The sequence below is a fragment of the Ornithodoros turicata genome, chromosome 7 (genome assembly GCF_037126465.1).
Source record: "Ornithodoros turicata isolate Travis chromosome 7, ASM3712646v1, whole genome shotgun sequence".
NCBI lineage: Eukaryota > Metazoa > Arthropoda > Arachnida > Ixodida > Argasidae > Ornithodoros > Ornithodoros turicata.
In genome coordinates, this window is record NC_088207.1 from 32,398,659 (window position 1) to 32,412,738 (window position 14,080).

General features: G+C 47.6%; 1 protein-coding gene across 3 annotated transcripts in view; it reads left to right on the forward strand.

Annotated features, from left to right (window-relative positions):
- Positions 1 to 14,080, forward strand: part of LOC135400861 (spondin-1-like) — a 148,014-nt gene that overhangs the window by 100,713 nt on the left and 33,221 nt on the right. For all 3 annotated transcript variants that reach the window (XM_064632809.1, XM_064632810.1, XM_064632811.1), the window contains exon 2: positions 1,093 to 1,214. In XM_064632809.1, the coding sequence (XP_064488879.1) occupies positions 1,093 to 1,214 (122 nt within the window). The remainder of the gene's footprint in view (positions 1 to 1,092; positions 1,215 to 14,080) is intronic.

Genomic DNA, 14,080 nt, shown 5'->3' on the forward strand with positions numbered 1-14,080 from the left:
GTCCTTTGGGGGACTAAATGCATTGCCACAAAAATTATTCCCTTTAGGGAGTAAATGCAAGGGACTAAATGAATGTCATAGAGTGGGGACTGCATCTCACGCTCTGTTTTAAGAGTTCCAGGTACAAAATTAAAGTGCATGAATGAAAATACCTTAATTAAACCGTCAACCGTGATATGCCGAGTGACAGAAAATCTTGCGACATGCATAGGGCGCAAGTTCGCGAGAAAGAGCCTTTAACTATTTTTTTCTCTGTGTGAGTGGGAAATTGCTAAGTTAGCTAAGTTATATAGCCTTATTCCGTCAAATTCACGAAGAGCACATATTTACCTACACTGTCGCATTCAGGAGATCATTTGTGAAGTTCAGCGACTATCTGCAGTCCTGTGGAGTAAATTTCACGGTTAGAGGAGTAAAATTAGGAGTAACTGCAGTCTTAGGGACTAGAAATTGCAATTACACCCGATTCGGCTCCTCTCCTTTCTTTTTTTTTTTCTTTTTTTTTTTAGAGTGTACGTTGTCTTCATGCTCCTGCATACCACATGCGGGCGAACGTTGCTTTCCTAAAAAACAAAAACTGCCGTGCACTACGTGCTTAGACAAGCAACCTAACAACAACGTCACTGTTGATGTGATGGCTGTTACCTTGCCGTTACCTTTCTGAAATCGTAAATTCGGAACGGAGAACAACTTCATTCATTCTTCTGCAAGCTATAAAGATCAAAATAGAACAAAAATGCTCTAGTTCACTAACACTGGAACTTGCTCTCGAAAAACACGTAAAAGTAACGAAGGTGGGACACAGGGCGGCACTAAGCAACAAAAGTCCGCATATCGATCTTGAGGCTGTAGCGTGACCACCCACACTTGAAGACTCGAAGTCAGTTCCGCGGTTCTGAACAGCCTTCGTAGCACGCGAATGCTCAAAATGCAGTTGGAACCGTCAGAAGTGCACTGCGCAGGGCAGGTCGTGCGAGAAATATAGGCGTGTGACTGAAGTTATATGCTTCCTCCCTAGTGTACAAAACGAGAAGAACAAAGGAGAGGTGAACGAGCACTGATTTTCTTCTTTCTTGTTTCTCTTCCCGGCAGTTTCAATCCGTGGACGCAAAGAAGCTCTCGGTGGAGCAACTTCGCAAAAGTTCATCGGCTTCACTTTAGTCGTAGAACCCGACGAACAAAATAGAATCACCCAAGACGTCGGCAACTTTCAGGTGAGTCCAGCGACGCTTTTACGATCAAACAAATTGCTTTTACGTATCACTTTTTATGGGGATGAAGCGCTGAAAATATAGGAAAAAAGCGGTGCTGCCACCTTGAACCGGGGTAGGTTTAAAATTTACGGGCCATCACAAAAGACCTGTCTCACTACTCTCAGTAACTTCAGAACACGGTCGTATCAGTAAAGTTAAGCAAGAGGCAAGCGAGCTGGTGTAACGAACTTTTAGGTAACCAGAGTATACTTTTAGGGTAAGACACATCCTTTCGTGTCTCTTGTCTTCGAGTTGTCTCCTCACACGCAAGGGGTGTTACATACAAGTCAGTAATTGACAGCTCGGGAACACAAGTGACACGAAGATTAAATGAGTGTTCAACATAAATCGTGTGTATATGTCAGAGGCCAGTGTTCCAGGAGAATATCATTATAACCATAGAAGAGCAAAGACAATGAAGTTAATGTAAAACGTGAGCTTATAATAGACATATGGTGTAGTGTGTTTGGATATAAGACATTTGTACTAACGAAATGGAACCGTACTCGAACGAAATGGAACCATAATAGACATTTGTACTACCGACCCTAAAAACAGAACTTCAACGCATACAATCCTAAAAGAAAAAAAAAGAAAAGAAAAACGTCACTCAGCATTATTGAAAACGGGAGGCGTACACCTTTTTGTGTCACCTATACAGTTATATTCGCTGTCTCAAAGGGACGTACGTCCGTGCATTCCAGAAATGATGAGCACTAACTGCGTCATTCTGTGCAATAGTTGGCCTTCAGTGTATTATGTGGTGAGGTTACGCTTCAAAGGCAAACATGTCTCCTCGTAGAATTGCAGATGCCGTTATTTTGACACGAACACAAAAGGAACGAGATTAATCGGTTTCGCCGTTCGTGATTTATGACATGATTTATGTTTTATTTACTTTCCACCTCCCTTGCCTTCATGAAGCGCGAAAATTCGGGGAGGCCTCGGATTGGTCTCCTCAGACGACCTCCCGCAATGATTGGAGAAATCGTTTGAGGAGACCAACAAACGAGAGCCCGTTCCGCAGTGTCGCGCTTCTTGAGAAAGAAAGGGAGAGGGAAAAGGGGAAATGGATTGGGAAAAGGGATTGCGGTGAATGTTTCGCTCATAAAACAAGACGCAACGGGTGCACCCCGTTCCTTTTAGATTGGTGTCAAGGTAACGGTGTCTTTCATTCCACGTTGAGAACTTTTAGCGCTTTAGAGCCTTTTTAAAGGCACACTCACACGTGCGTTTCAAAAACCGGCGCCGCCAAAGCGCGGCCGAGCGGAGCCCGTCACATATGCGTTTTCCCCCAGCGCGCAAACGCGTTTCGTGGTCGTTAACCTTAACAACGTGGTGTCAACCGCTTCAAAGAAAGAAGGCGATTGACTGCTTATGTTTTCGGAACTGTTTCCGTGAACTCCTTTTACTAAAGTTGCTAATACAGATGGAGAAAAGGAGCTGCAGAAGAAGCGAGACACATGTTTACCAGCTGGCGACGAACACACATGGTCACACTCAAAATAGCATTTATTTTTGTTGATTCTGTGATTTGCGTAAATTCCCAGCTCGTTGTTGACAACAAACAACTTTTCGCTTACACGTAGAATGAATTCACTTACACAGTCGCACCAAACCCACACTAAAGGGCAAAGGTTCCCGCGTGGTATAGCGGTTGTGCTGGGAGGCCCGCCGGCACCAAACGAGCGCTTCGATTGGCTGATGAAAAGCGTTCGCGTTCCTGCCCTTCGAATCTGCAGCATGGAGCGATTCTCGAAAAGTGGCTGGAAACGCGCCGCGGCCCGCGTTTAGCAGCGCCGCGAACGCGAAATGCGTTCCAAAAACGTATGTGTGAATCCAGCTTTCGCTCCTGACGCCGCTCATAGCCACTGTTACTTCGCGGCGCAAACGCGGGATTTAAAAAAAAATGCGGTGAAACCCCTGGGTACGACGTCTGATGCCCAATTCGCCAAGTAGCAGTGGTCTATGTTTCATGGGCGTTACTATGATTTTTTCTGAGGGAGGGGAAAAGTGCTTCCAGAGGAAGGGCAAATCGTGCAATCCCGTCACCTCTTTTCCTGGGGACGGGCGTCGCGGACTATGCGGGTGCCCAGAGGTTCATATTATTATGATATACGAGAATAAATCATGACGACCTATGAATAAAGAGTCCAAACTTTTCACAAGTGATCTTGAAGTTCGAGGGGGGCTTCCACGGCCCCCTTTGCCCCCCACTCGCTACACCCATGATATGCTTCCTATTGATTTGTTTGCTATGCTACTGATGGCTACACAGTCGACACGTAGACAACTCGCCATTTCGTTTTAGACCCAGTGTTATCCGCACACACTGTAGTTTCTCCGCCATGCGTAAAGGGGCTATCGCATCCGTCCTGGTCGATTCCGAAACTATAGTACTTTTTTTACTCCGCGTTCATCACTGATAATAACGCCGAAAACCCAACGCGAATTGGCAGCGTTGCTCCTGTGTAGTTTCATAAAAAACTTGGCAAGAGCAGACGATGCATTCCTGGATTCCCTCTCTGGAAACGTCACACGGACGAGGCCAATCACTGAGCGCCCTTTGACATGGAGAATGCCAATCACGGAGCGGCTGGAGGGACCTTGGTAGCCTTGGCAACCGACCGACAGGCGGGCGGGCGAGGCGGAATGCTAGGGGACGGCGTCTTCTCTGTTACCGGCTCGCGGAATGTTGTTTCTGGTTAACGTTGAACTTGTTCGTACAGCCAGGAGCGTAACGCCGTGTTTCACGTAACATGGTTACGTCTGCACTAACACTGGTAAGCGAAAGTAAGCGTATTTACCGAGGACTTTTCACTTAGTATAGTGCGATGCGAACGCCAAGCAGACGATCTCGGAGACAATCGCCTGCGCTGCGCTCCAATTCGTGCGCCTGGCTTACGTCATCATCGTCGTGGCCGCAGATGGAATGCGGACCTTTAAAACTCGTTTACTTAATATGTAAGCCGTTTTCGGAAGAGAAATTTGGCAAAGTTGACTCTGAAGCGGTGAGGAACAGTACCCTTTCGGTATCATACATGCGATAGACCCTTTAACGAGCCGTGCGCAGTTTTTGACCGCTTCGACACAGTGTTGACCGTATTTTTCAATTTGAAGTTTCTAAAGAACTACGAGTGCAATTGGGACGAAAATTGTGACGTAGCCTACTAAGGGCCCAGGCAACCGAATAGATAGGTTTTCTGAGATTGCACCTCTTCTGCACTGCGGTATACTCTTAAGAAACAACATAATTTATCTCATCAAGAATCCAGACGGTTGTTACGTCGTGATCAACTTATTTGATGATTGCCGTACTATTAGATATCCCCAGGCTTTCTGTCGACACTCTGGTGCCACGCTTGCTTAACGCTACATGATAAATGACGCTTCTTAATCGTGCGCCGCAGATGACAATCCCCGCCCATTTTCCGGATCACATCGTCCGTTTGAGAACAGTCACTGCCTAGCTTAGACGAGGATCACGAAGGGTCCACCTAATGGAAAGGGTTAAGAAAGTCTTTCCACCACTCTTACAGAGTTAATGTGTATCCTGGCATCATTATCGACTTCCTAGCAGACGGCCACTGTACGACACAGGAAGCTGGACAAAAGGCGAAAACAAGAACAACCCGTAGGGAGGGTATTAATACCTAAAAAACCATACCCAGTGGACATTATTGTTATTATTATCTTTCGGGCATACATGCCCAGTGCTATTGCGCACACTTTGAAGCCATAGCCTTACAGAGCCAATAAGTAGCCGAGGCGTTCTATAGACCTGTTGCATCAAATAAGGTGCCTCAATATTAGCTCCCTCTGCATACACAGAGGAAGCTAGTATTCAGGCTCTCTAGCAGCGCAGTTTGCACAGCGCTATTTCGGGCCCAAGCGGCCACGGATCTAACAGTAGGTAGTTTCATCAGCGGGTTCTGCGTGGTGTTTCAAGCGGTATAGCGCCAAGGAAAGCTACAAAACCTGTAGGAAATCCACAGAAAAAGCGGTGCATCTTGCCAAGTGCGAACAACTCGAGACCGTGTATCTGAAAGTGCCACATCGTCTGCTAAACTATCGCGCATTGCATATTTTGGGCTGCTGAAGTTGCTGCTCACTCGCGTCACCTGGCCAGCAGAAACGGGTCTATGGGAACTTTACATGAAGAGGAAGATGATTTTACCCTCGTTCTCCTTTTCCCAAAGACACAAGTTGGGGCGGAGCTTCTTCCCTCAACCACCGTGTAGTCCCGTGTCCGGGTCCTTATAGGACCAACAACCGCGCGGCACCCTCTGGTCATATGACACGACATGTGGTCACGTGGTGTGGCCACGCGAGGACCATATTACACTATCGCATTTAAACGTTGTTGGTACAATGCCGAAATGTGATGCCAGTTATATTGTGCATAGGTTTCACACCACACAGAAGGGAGTTTCTGAAACATTCTTCTAGATGGCGTATTACTAGATCCCTCTGCAGGGTGCCTCAATACTAGCTCTCCCTGCACAGAGGGATCTAGTATTCAGGCACCCTATCCCTCTGTATAGGGTGAAGACAACCGCATCGTCTGCTATGATATCAAGCGCAGCCCGCGCTGCGCTGACAAATCTGTAGGTGGTGGTGGTAGTGAGTCCGTCTTGGCGTTGTTGGCCTCATTCATATGGCCAGCGTCACGACCGTAGCCAGGCTGAGATGAGATGGTATGATAGCAGATTTTGAAATGATGACGGTCGAAAGTTAAGATGCAGGCCGGTCACTGCTAGGATTAGTGACAAGTCCAGTGAGCAAATAGACTGGTCACAGTCTTTGCGCGAGTCCAGATTCCTGGAGGAAGCAGACTATAGGCTGTGAGTTTTGGGATATATTTTAGTGAAACAGCCTCTGGGATGTAGGACATAATCCAGCGTACAATTCCTGTAGTGTCCAAGGTGTGCTTCACGCACAACAGCGTATGCACTATCAGGATGTGTTCGATAGGTCAGCCTTTCGCGCAGCCCCCCAGCTTTTCCCTTTCCCCTCGTGCACGTAGAACGATCTCATGGGATTGCTCTGAAATAATATACCACAACAACCAATCGGCCAGTGATTCTCAGCCGTGCGTGTGTTGAGGACCCCTTGTGGGCTGTGGGCAGCGATGCGGGACCCCTTGGAGGTTCACACGTGAACAGAGCAACAGGTCAGAGCACAAACTACATTATTGGTGCTTGGAGACTGATATCATTTAATATTTTTTATTGTACAAGAAGTAGCAATGACGGAATGATTAGCCTCTGACTGCATTTTTATTTTTTGCCAGTGCACTGAAGCGTGGAGCAATGTTACTCATACAAAGTGTTATCCATGTATCTGTATTCGGCAGACGCGTACGCAGGTAGAGTAAGCTGTGAGCAAGTGAGAATCTCGCGGTCCCCCATTTGAGAACCACCGATGCATCGAAATTGCCACAAACAGGCGTAGGCATGCCTCTCTCTTCGAATCAGAAGCAATAGCCCTATGATTCGTGACAATGATTGGCTCACTACGCGGTGTAGGTTCGTTCAGTCTTTTGTGGCGTCCAACGCTGTCGCGGCTTCAACATAAAAGGAACCGTTCACGGACGTGTTGTGTGGTGAAGTTCTGTTCTAAGAGTGTTAGCTGAGACACCTGGATACCCCCCTTTGTCCTTTCCGTGACACACGTTCGGACGCATGGACGTTGTAAACTAGTATTACAAGCTAATCTAACATAATCTATGTCACAACAAATCTGGGCGATACATTGTCGTGTACCCTGTCCAAATCCACGATGAAAGAAAGGTTGAAGGTAAACGGATAAGCGATGGCCAAGATTCTCCTGGCCATCAATCCTCATCTCAATCCACCTTCAACAAATCGGCCGCCGGTACATATTAGTTGGAGTTAGAGGCACTATTCGAGTCAACATCGAAAACAGCTTTGGAGAAGGCGATGCATTAAAGGGGGGGGGGGGATAGGTAAAGGTAAACTACGCGAAGAAGTTGGTCAGCAATAAAGGGCTTGAAAGGTAGCGCAAATTGATCATGCATCTTTCTCATTCGTTTGTTGTCATCACTCTTTCTGCTAAAATGACGTTCGTCAGCGAGAAAGTAGCCCGTGAAGATTCTGAACATATTCTTCTCGAATGTGCTTTCGAACTGCACGTTTGCAACTTGAGAGATCCCTGGACCGTCTTGATAGCCGACCCTTTGACGTCGTGAAAGTGCTGGGCGAATAGCCTGCGATTCATCGTCAGGGTACACAGCGCTCACTCATCACCTTCGTTAAGACCATAGCAAAGCTCTCGTCTTTTCAGACGTGTTTTTTTTTCTTCTCTTTTTTTCTTTACTAGACCTGGAGTAGCTTGTCCCGCAGTGAGCGGGCTCACATCTCCATTTTTTTCTCATATCATCATCATCATCATCATCATCAGTAGCCCGTGTAGCATCAGTAGCCATTATACGTTCTTCTCCAACAGAGCGGTGGTGGTGGTGGTGGTGGTGATGATGAAAGGGCTCGCTGTTGTGGCCCTCACAGGGGTGGGCAACGTCACGACTGACACCCTAGGGAATGTGCGTCCTGGGCCGACTTCTAAGGGAACTGTGCCGACATATGTCTGAACTCTAACAGAGCTTCACCACGCAGCACGCTGCTGACGCCAACCGTTGTACAGTGCTGGAGAAAAGTTTACGGAACACGCTCCAACACATCCCTTCCTCGGAGTGACACGCTAGCAGCGAATGGTATCGTACCGACTCACAAACAGGTGACCTGGCTTACCTAGGCACATGTCTGTAAGTCCGTACGGTCCCATTCGCTGCTAGCGTGTCACTCTCAGGAAGGAATATGCGGGAGCGTGTTCCGTAAACTTTTCTCCAGCACTGTACTGAATGATATGCCGTTGGCCGTTGTCACTCATGATTTGTGGAAAGTGTGGGGCGTACCTCCTTTTTGTGACAATTAGCGTAGCTGCGTAAGTGTCACAAAGAGGCGTGTGCCTCTCGGTTTCGGCAAATCGTTTTTTTTAATTCCGTGTTAGCACCGCGAAGCAACCGTGGCTACGAGCGGCGTACAGGCATGGACAGATGGAGAGAGGACAGCAGGAAGGAGTGAGGGACAGGGGAGCTACTATGCGTCGTAGGCCGACTTGAGGGGCAACTGTACCGACATTCGTTTGGAAAGTCTGCCGGAAAACCCAGGGAAAACCTCAGACAGCACAGCCTGTGCGGGGATTCGAACCCACGTCACCCCCCAGTCTCGGTGTGGAAAGCGGTCATCCTAACCACAATGCCACGGGGGCTGGTCAAGAAATCGTGGGGGAGAACGATGTCATTTGGAATAAACGTCGGTTAGAAGAGTGTTGTGCGATGAAGCTCCTACACTCTAAAAACAGAGCTTCACCGCATAGCACGCTGTGCGCCAACCATTACCACGAATGATAGGGTTATCGCTTCCGATTCGAGGAGAGAAGGGGGCGTACGCCTTTTTGTGGCAATTTGTGTATGGCAGTTCCCACAAAAAGGCGTACGCCTCCCTCTCTCCTCGAATCAAAAGCGATAACCTTATCGTTCGCGGCAATGATTGGCGCACTACGTGCTATGCGGTGAAGTTCTGTTTTTAGAGTGTACAATCGCTCGTACAACATGCTCCTACACTGTTAAAACGGAACTTCACCATATAGCACGCACCTAGCCAACCAGCGTTCCGAATGATATCATTCTGTGTCCTGATGTGTCCAAAACAAGGGGAGGCGCCTATCTTGGACATGCATAATGTGTCTCAGGTGGGCGCCTCCTCCCATTTTCAACAAATCAGGCCACAGAAGAATGTAATTATGTCCTAATGTAGTTTATGTCTACCTTGTAGTATCTGCCTGAGTAATAAACACCATCCTGTTTCTTTTTTCTTTCCTTCCTTTGTTTCGATTGCCCCTTTTTCTTTTTCCTTCCTTTTCTTTTTTGATTCCCTTTTGTTTTTTCTTTCTCCTTCCTTTTCTTTTTCGTTTCCCCTTCCCCCTTTTTTCCTTTTTTCGGAATAGCAAGCCGGCTCTTTGCCTGGCTAACCTTTCCTTTCTTTTTTTTCTTAATAAACATATCCCCCCCCCCCCCCGATCAGAAGAATGATATCATTCGGAGTGATGGTTGGCTAGGAGCGTGCTATGTGGTGAACTTCTGCTTTAACAGTGCGCAATCTTAGAACAGAACTTCACCACATAGCACCCCGAACAACACTGAATATCCCTTGGATGTACGAATAATGTCCGAACGGATTCGTACGTCCTATGGACATCCCTTAGATATCCATCCGACGTGCGAATCCGTTAGGACATTATTCGTACATCCAGAGGATATTCGGTGTTTTGGGGAACGGTGAAAGCCAAGCATTGTACAGAATGATATCGTTGTCACTCCTGATTTGTAGAAAGCGCGAGGCGTACGCCTTTTTATGACAACTATCATAACTGCAAAAGTGTCATAAAATGGCGTACGCCTCCCGTTTTTCACAAATCTAGGGAAACAAAGATATCACTCGGGATGATGGTTGGCTAGGAGCGCGCTATGTGGAGAAGTTCATTTTTGAGAGTGATGTGCGGTGAAGTTATGTCTTTGTTCTGTTTTACTAACGACAAGCAGTTCCATCATCACCACCACCACCTATTTTAAGAGTGTAGCCAACCATCAGCCCAAATGACATCGTTCTCTCCCCTGATTTGCTGGAAACCACAGACGTACGCCTTTTTGGTGACACTTATGCGGTTACGTTAAAGGGGGACTAAAATTCAAAATTTTGTACGCTTTCCCTCTCTCTCAAGAATCGCGACAATGCGGTGAGGCCTCCGATTGGTGTCCTCAAACGATCTCGCGTACTGGTTGTACGGATCGTTTGCGAAGACCAATGACACCCCGCCGCGCACGGCGAGCTTTCTCGAGAAAGACAGGGAGAGGGAAAATGTCAGTTGAGTTCTTTTCTATCGATCACAAACGACGAATCCCGTTCCTTTTGTGTTGGTGTCAAGGTAACTGCATCTTTCATTCCGCCAGGAGAAACTTCTGCGCTTTTGTACCCCTTTTCATGAACCTAAACGGTATCATTCTGTGCAAAAGGTTGGCCTTCAGCCTGTTATGCGGTAAAGCTGCGTTGTAAGGGTGCGTCCTTCAATGTAATGGATCGTTTTGACCGTTACAGCTTCTTTCACAATTCCTTAATTCTCCGCAGCAGATATTACACCTGTGTAGAATTACGGTCCCAGCTGCGCGTAATTTTCGGCCGCCTCCGAAGAAAGGTCATTATCGAACTTATGTGCACTCGGCGCGTACAGTATCGGCTCATTCATCATCAGGTTGTTCGCGCCGGGATTTCCCGTTGCCCCCAACTTCGTTTGAGGAAACACGCAATTTTGTGCATCTATTCATCATATTATTTTAAAATATGTGTGGGCAAAATTGCGCTATGTGCAGATACGTTCTATTGCGTTGGTGGCGCTACCGCGGTATCACCTGTTGACTCGGTTGACAGGAATTCGTGCCTCGCAGCGGTGATCTCGCAAAGTACGACTCGGAAAACTGATACATATACCCAAAGACGTACAGCTCTAACGGAGTCTCCTAAATGGACGGCGCTTAAAAGGAACAACGGCCACGGCGTTGTTTGTTTTTGTATTTATGCGATACAAAAATATTCCCGTTAATCGAGAACAAAATTTTGGCGCCTCCGTGTAAACAAAACCGAACACGGAACTCACGGGAGAGGTTTGTAGGGGTGCTCGAACATTTTCCGAGAGCCATCGCTACGCGCATCCTAGTTCGAGCATTTCCACTTCCAGTGGCGAATGCTTCTTGACTAGGCTGGCCTTATTTCCGATGGCAGCACAAAAGCGTGTACACCATGCGCTCGCAGCTCCAAAGATGATCGACCTTATTAAGAATTTGGAAGCGGGTGGTGCACCAAAACGATGCAGCACCCCAAGGGGCACCCTAACAGGAATACTTCACACAAACAATGAAGCACACGGTCCTAATAGACTGACTCCAACGCACTGCTCTGAATAAATGTCACAAGTGCCGACAAGGCAGCATCCCTCTTGTCAGGATTGCCAAGTACCCAGCACTTTTACAAGGCCAAAGCTGCGGTTGTCCAGTCGGTCGAGAGCAGATTTCATGCTATAGCCCTTCGAGAATGCATATCTGGAACAGTGCACGAGAATGTGCTCAGTGTGCTCCACGGTTGCGCAAAGTGTATAGTTCGCTGAATCAGCCTACCCAATTGTATAGAGAAATTGGCGCCCGCATACGGGACGTTCAAACGGAACCTGTCCAAGAACGTCTGGATAGACCGATGTAACGTACGTGGACGGAACTCTGAATTTCTCTGACGGGACTGCTAGATGGAGCAACGAGGAGTGCCTGTCGCCTTGTAGCCATCGCTGTCAAGTCGTAGTCTGTGTAAGAGACCTCAATAGGTCTTGCACGTCTGCTTTGGCGTACGGCACTAGACGTTTTGATGAGGACATATGTGCAAGGTCCGCTACTTCATCACCTGCTTTATTCCCCCGTACACCTGCGTGTCTAAGAACCCATTGTAGTACGATGTTCAGCCGGCATCCCTGGATTGCATTTACACAGTCAGAATGTCGTAGATTGTGGGTACCATACACCCATTACGTAGGAATGCGATTACGACTTGTAGTCTTGCCCATTGCGCTGCAGACGGGTATGCAACCACATATTGAAGAACGAGTAGTATGGCAGCCAGTTCTGTCGTTGTTGAGGGTGGTCTGTGGGACAGACGTGTCATTCCTTCCGTGTTGTGTTTGGGGACAACAAAGCCAGTCGCAGACCCAACTGCTGTCATCGATACATCGGTGAAAATAGATGTCCTGTTGTTGTTATTTTCTATCATGAATATAGACAGTATTGTCTCAGCGCAGCAAATGGAAGAGCTGACCTTCGGTGCACACCGGGAACAGTTACACAGATTGTAGGTAGCATAAATGTTCAAGGGAGATGCTGGGTCGATTGTGGAGGGATTGCTTTCGGCAAAGCTCGATGATGTGGAGCAGTTGCTAACCATGAAAGCTGCGCATCAATAACTATTCCCAAGAACCGGTGATGGAACACCCTCTTCATCGCCTGGTCCTTACGTCTCAGTTCTTACGTCAGTTCTTACACAGTTCCGTACGTCTCAGCTTGTCTCTTTTTTTTTTCGAGTAAAGGGAAGGAAAACAGTCTTCTCGGTGGACACATCCATGCCTCTTTCGGTTAAAAAGGCAACTGTACAATGTAATGCATTCTGGAGGCGCTGCTGCAATACTGCTAATTGTACTCCAGAAGACCATATAGACATATGTCGTCGGCGTACATGCTAATGTGCACATTTCGAGGCAGACAATGTGTTAAACTTGCCATAACCACGTTGAAAAGCAGGAAGCTCAGGACGCCGCCCTACGGCACACTGCTTGAAAGATCGTGATGGTCACTATCTCCATCTTAGGTGTGCATATATGTACACTGTCCTACCGGTGAGGTAATCTGCTATCGAACAGAGGGATCGACCGCGGATCCTTCGGCTGCACAGAGCATAGAGAGCGTGGCTGTAGATGACCGTGTCGTACGCTCGTTTGATTTCTAAAGAGGCAGCCGCAGTGATACGATGACAAGCACGTCCATGTTCCACAAAAGTCACCAGATCCAATACTCCGTCCAATACTCCATCCAATGCTCCCCCCCCCCCCCCACCTCTCTCTCTCTCTCTCTCACACTGCCGTCAGAAGCTCTGTAAACAAAGAAAAGAAAACGCTCAATCGCACTGCGGAGACCGTAAATTCTCTTCATTCCCGCTTTATACTGTACAAACAACCTGCCAGGCCCTGCCGTTCGGCGTCCTCTCTGGCGAGCGCGCCCGGGGCGGCTGCTCCTCTAGCCCCCCCCCCCCCCCCCTATCGCTACGGCTCCGCCGTTCGTAGTACATCGGTCCTTACGGAAACCAGACATACATTCTCGAAATATTTTTTTGCTATCTAGTGCCCATTCTGCGCGGCTGAGTACCATTTTGTCCATAAGGTGCAGACGCGGCTAGACAGACTTATAGGCCTGAACGATGCCAAAACCTCTAGGGGATTTTCCAGGTTTCAGCAGTGGAATCACCTAGGAGACCTTCCAACTGGAAGGGAGTTTTCCCAAGCAGACGATAGTCTTCCCCCTTGCTCGCGGTAATTTCCTGAAAATATAATGATGAGAGGACCGAAGTCGTATACATTATTCAGAAAGGTCAGTACAGCTTTTATAGGGCACAGCGTTGGTGGCCACTCAATAAATGACATTACTGTACTGTACGTTACTGTCATGTCATAGCTTATTAACCTAAACACCACGGTAGAAGTATGGTTTTTCCCTGGTCATCGACATTCATACAGTACAGCTGCGTTGTGAACCGCGCTACAGTTGTTTACTTTACTCCAGCGCTTCATCGCGACTTCGTCGAGACTTCGTTCTTGACAGTTGGAATATATGACAGTCGTCGAAAAAGCCGGACAGCGGCGGGATTAAAGGGGCACTAAAATGCAAAAACAGGTTCAGTTCAAATTACATTACACGCTATGTTAATTTCGTATTTGTCATCATAATTCAAAACTTTGATTCCGTTACGAAGCTACAATCAAAATTATACCGAACTCTTTCTTGCTTCGACTCTAAGTAGAGAACGTCTTTTCAGCTCGTGTATCGGTGTTTTTAGTCCATGCTGCGCGTGCCGCGCGTGCCACACTCTTAAAAATGAGGGGGGGGGGGGGGTCGAGGTAGCTTGCCGTTGTTGGCCGCACTCAAGTGGGCATCGTCACGA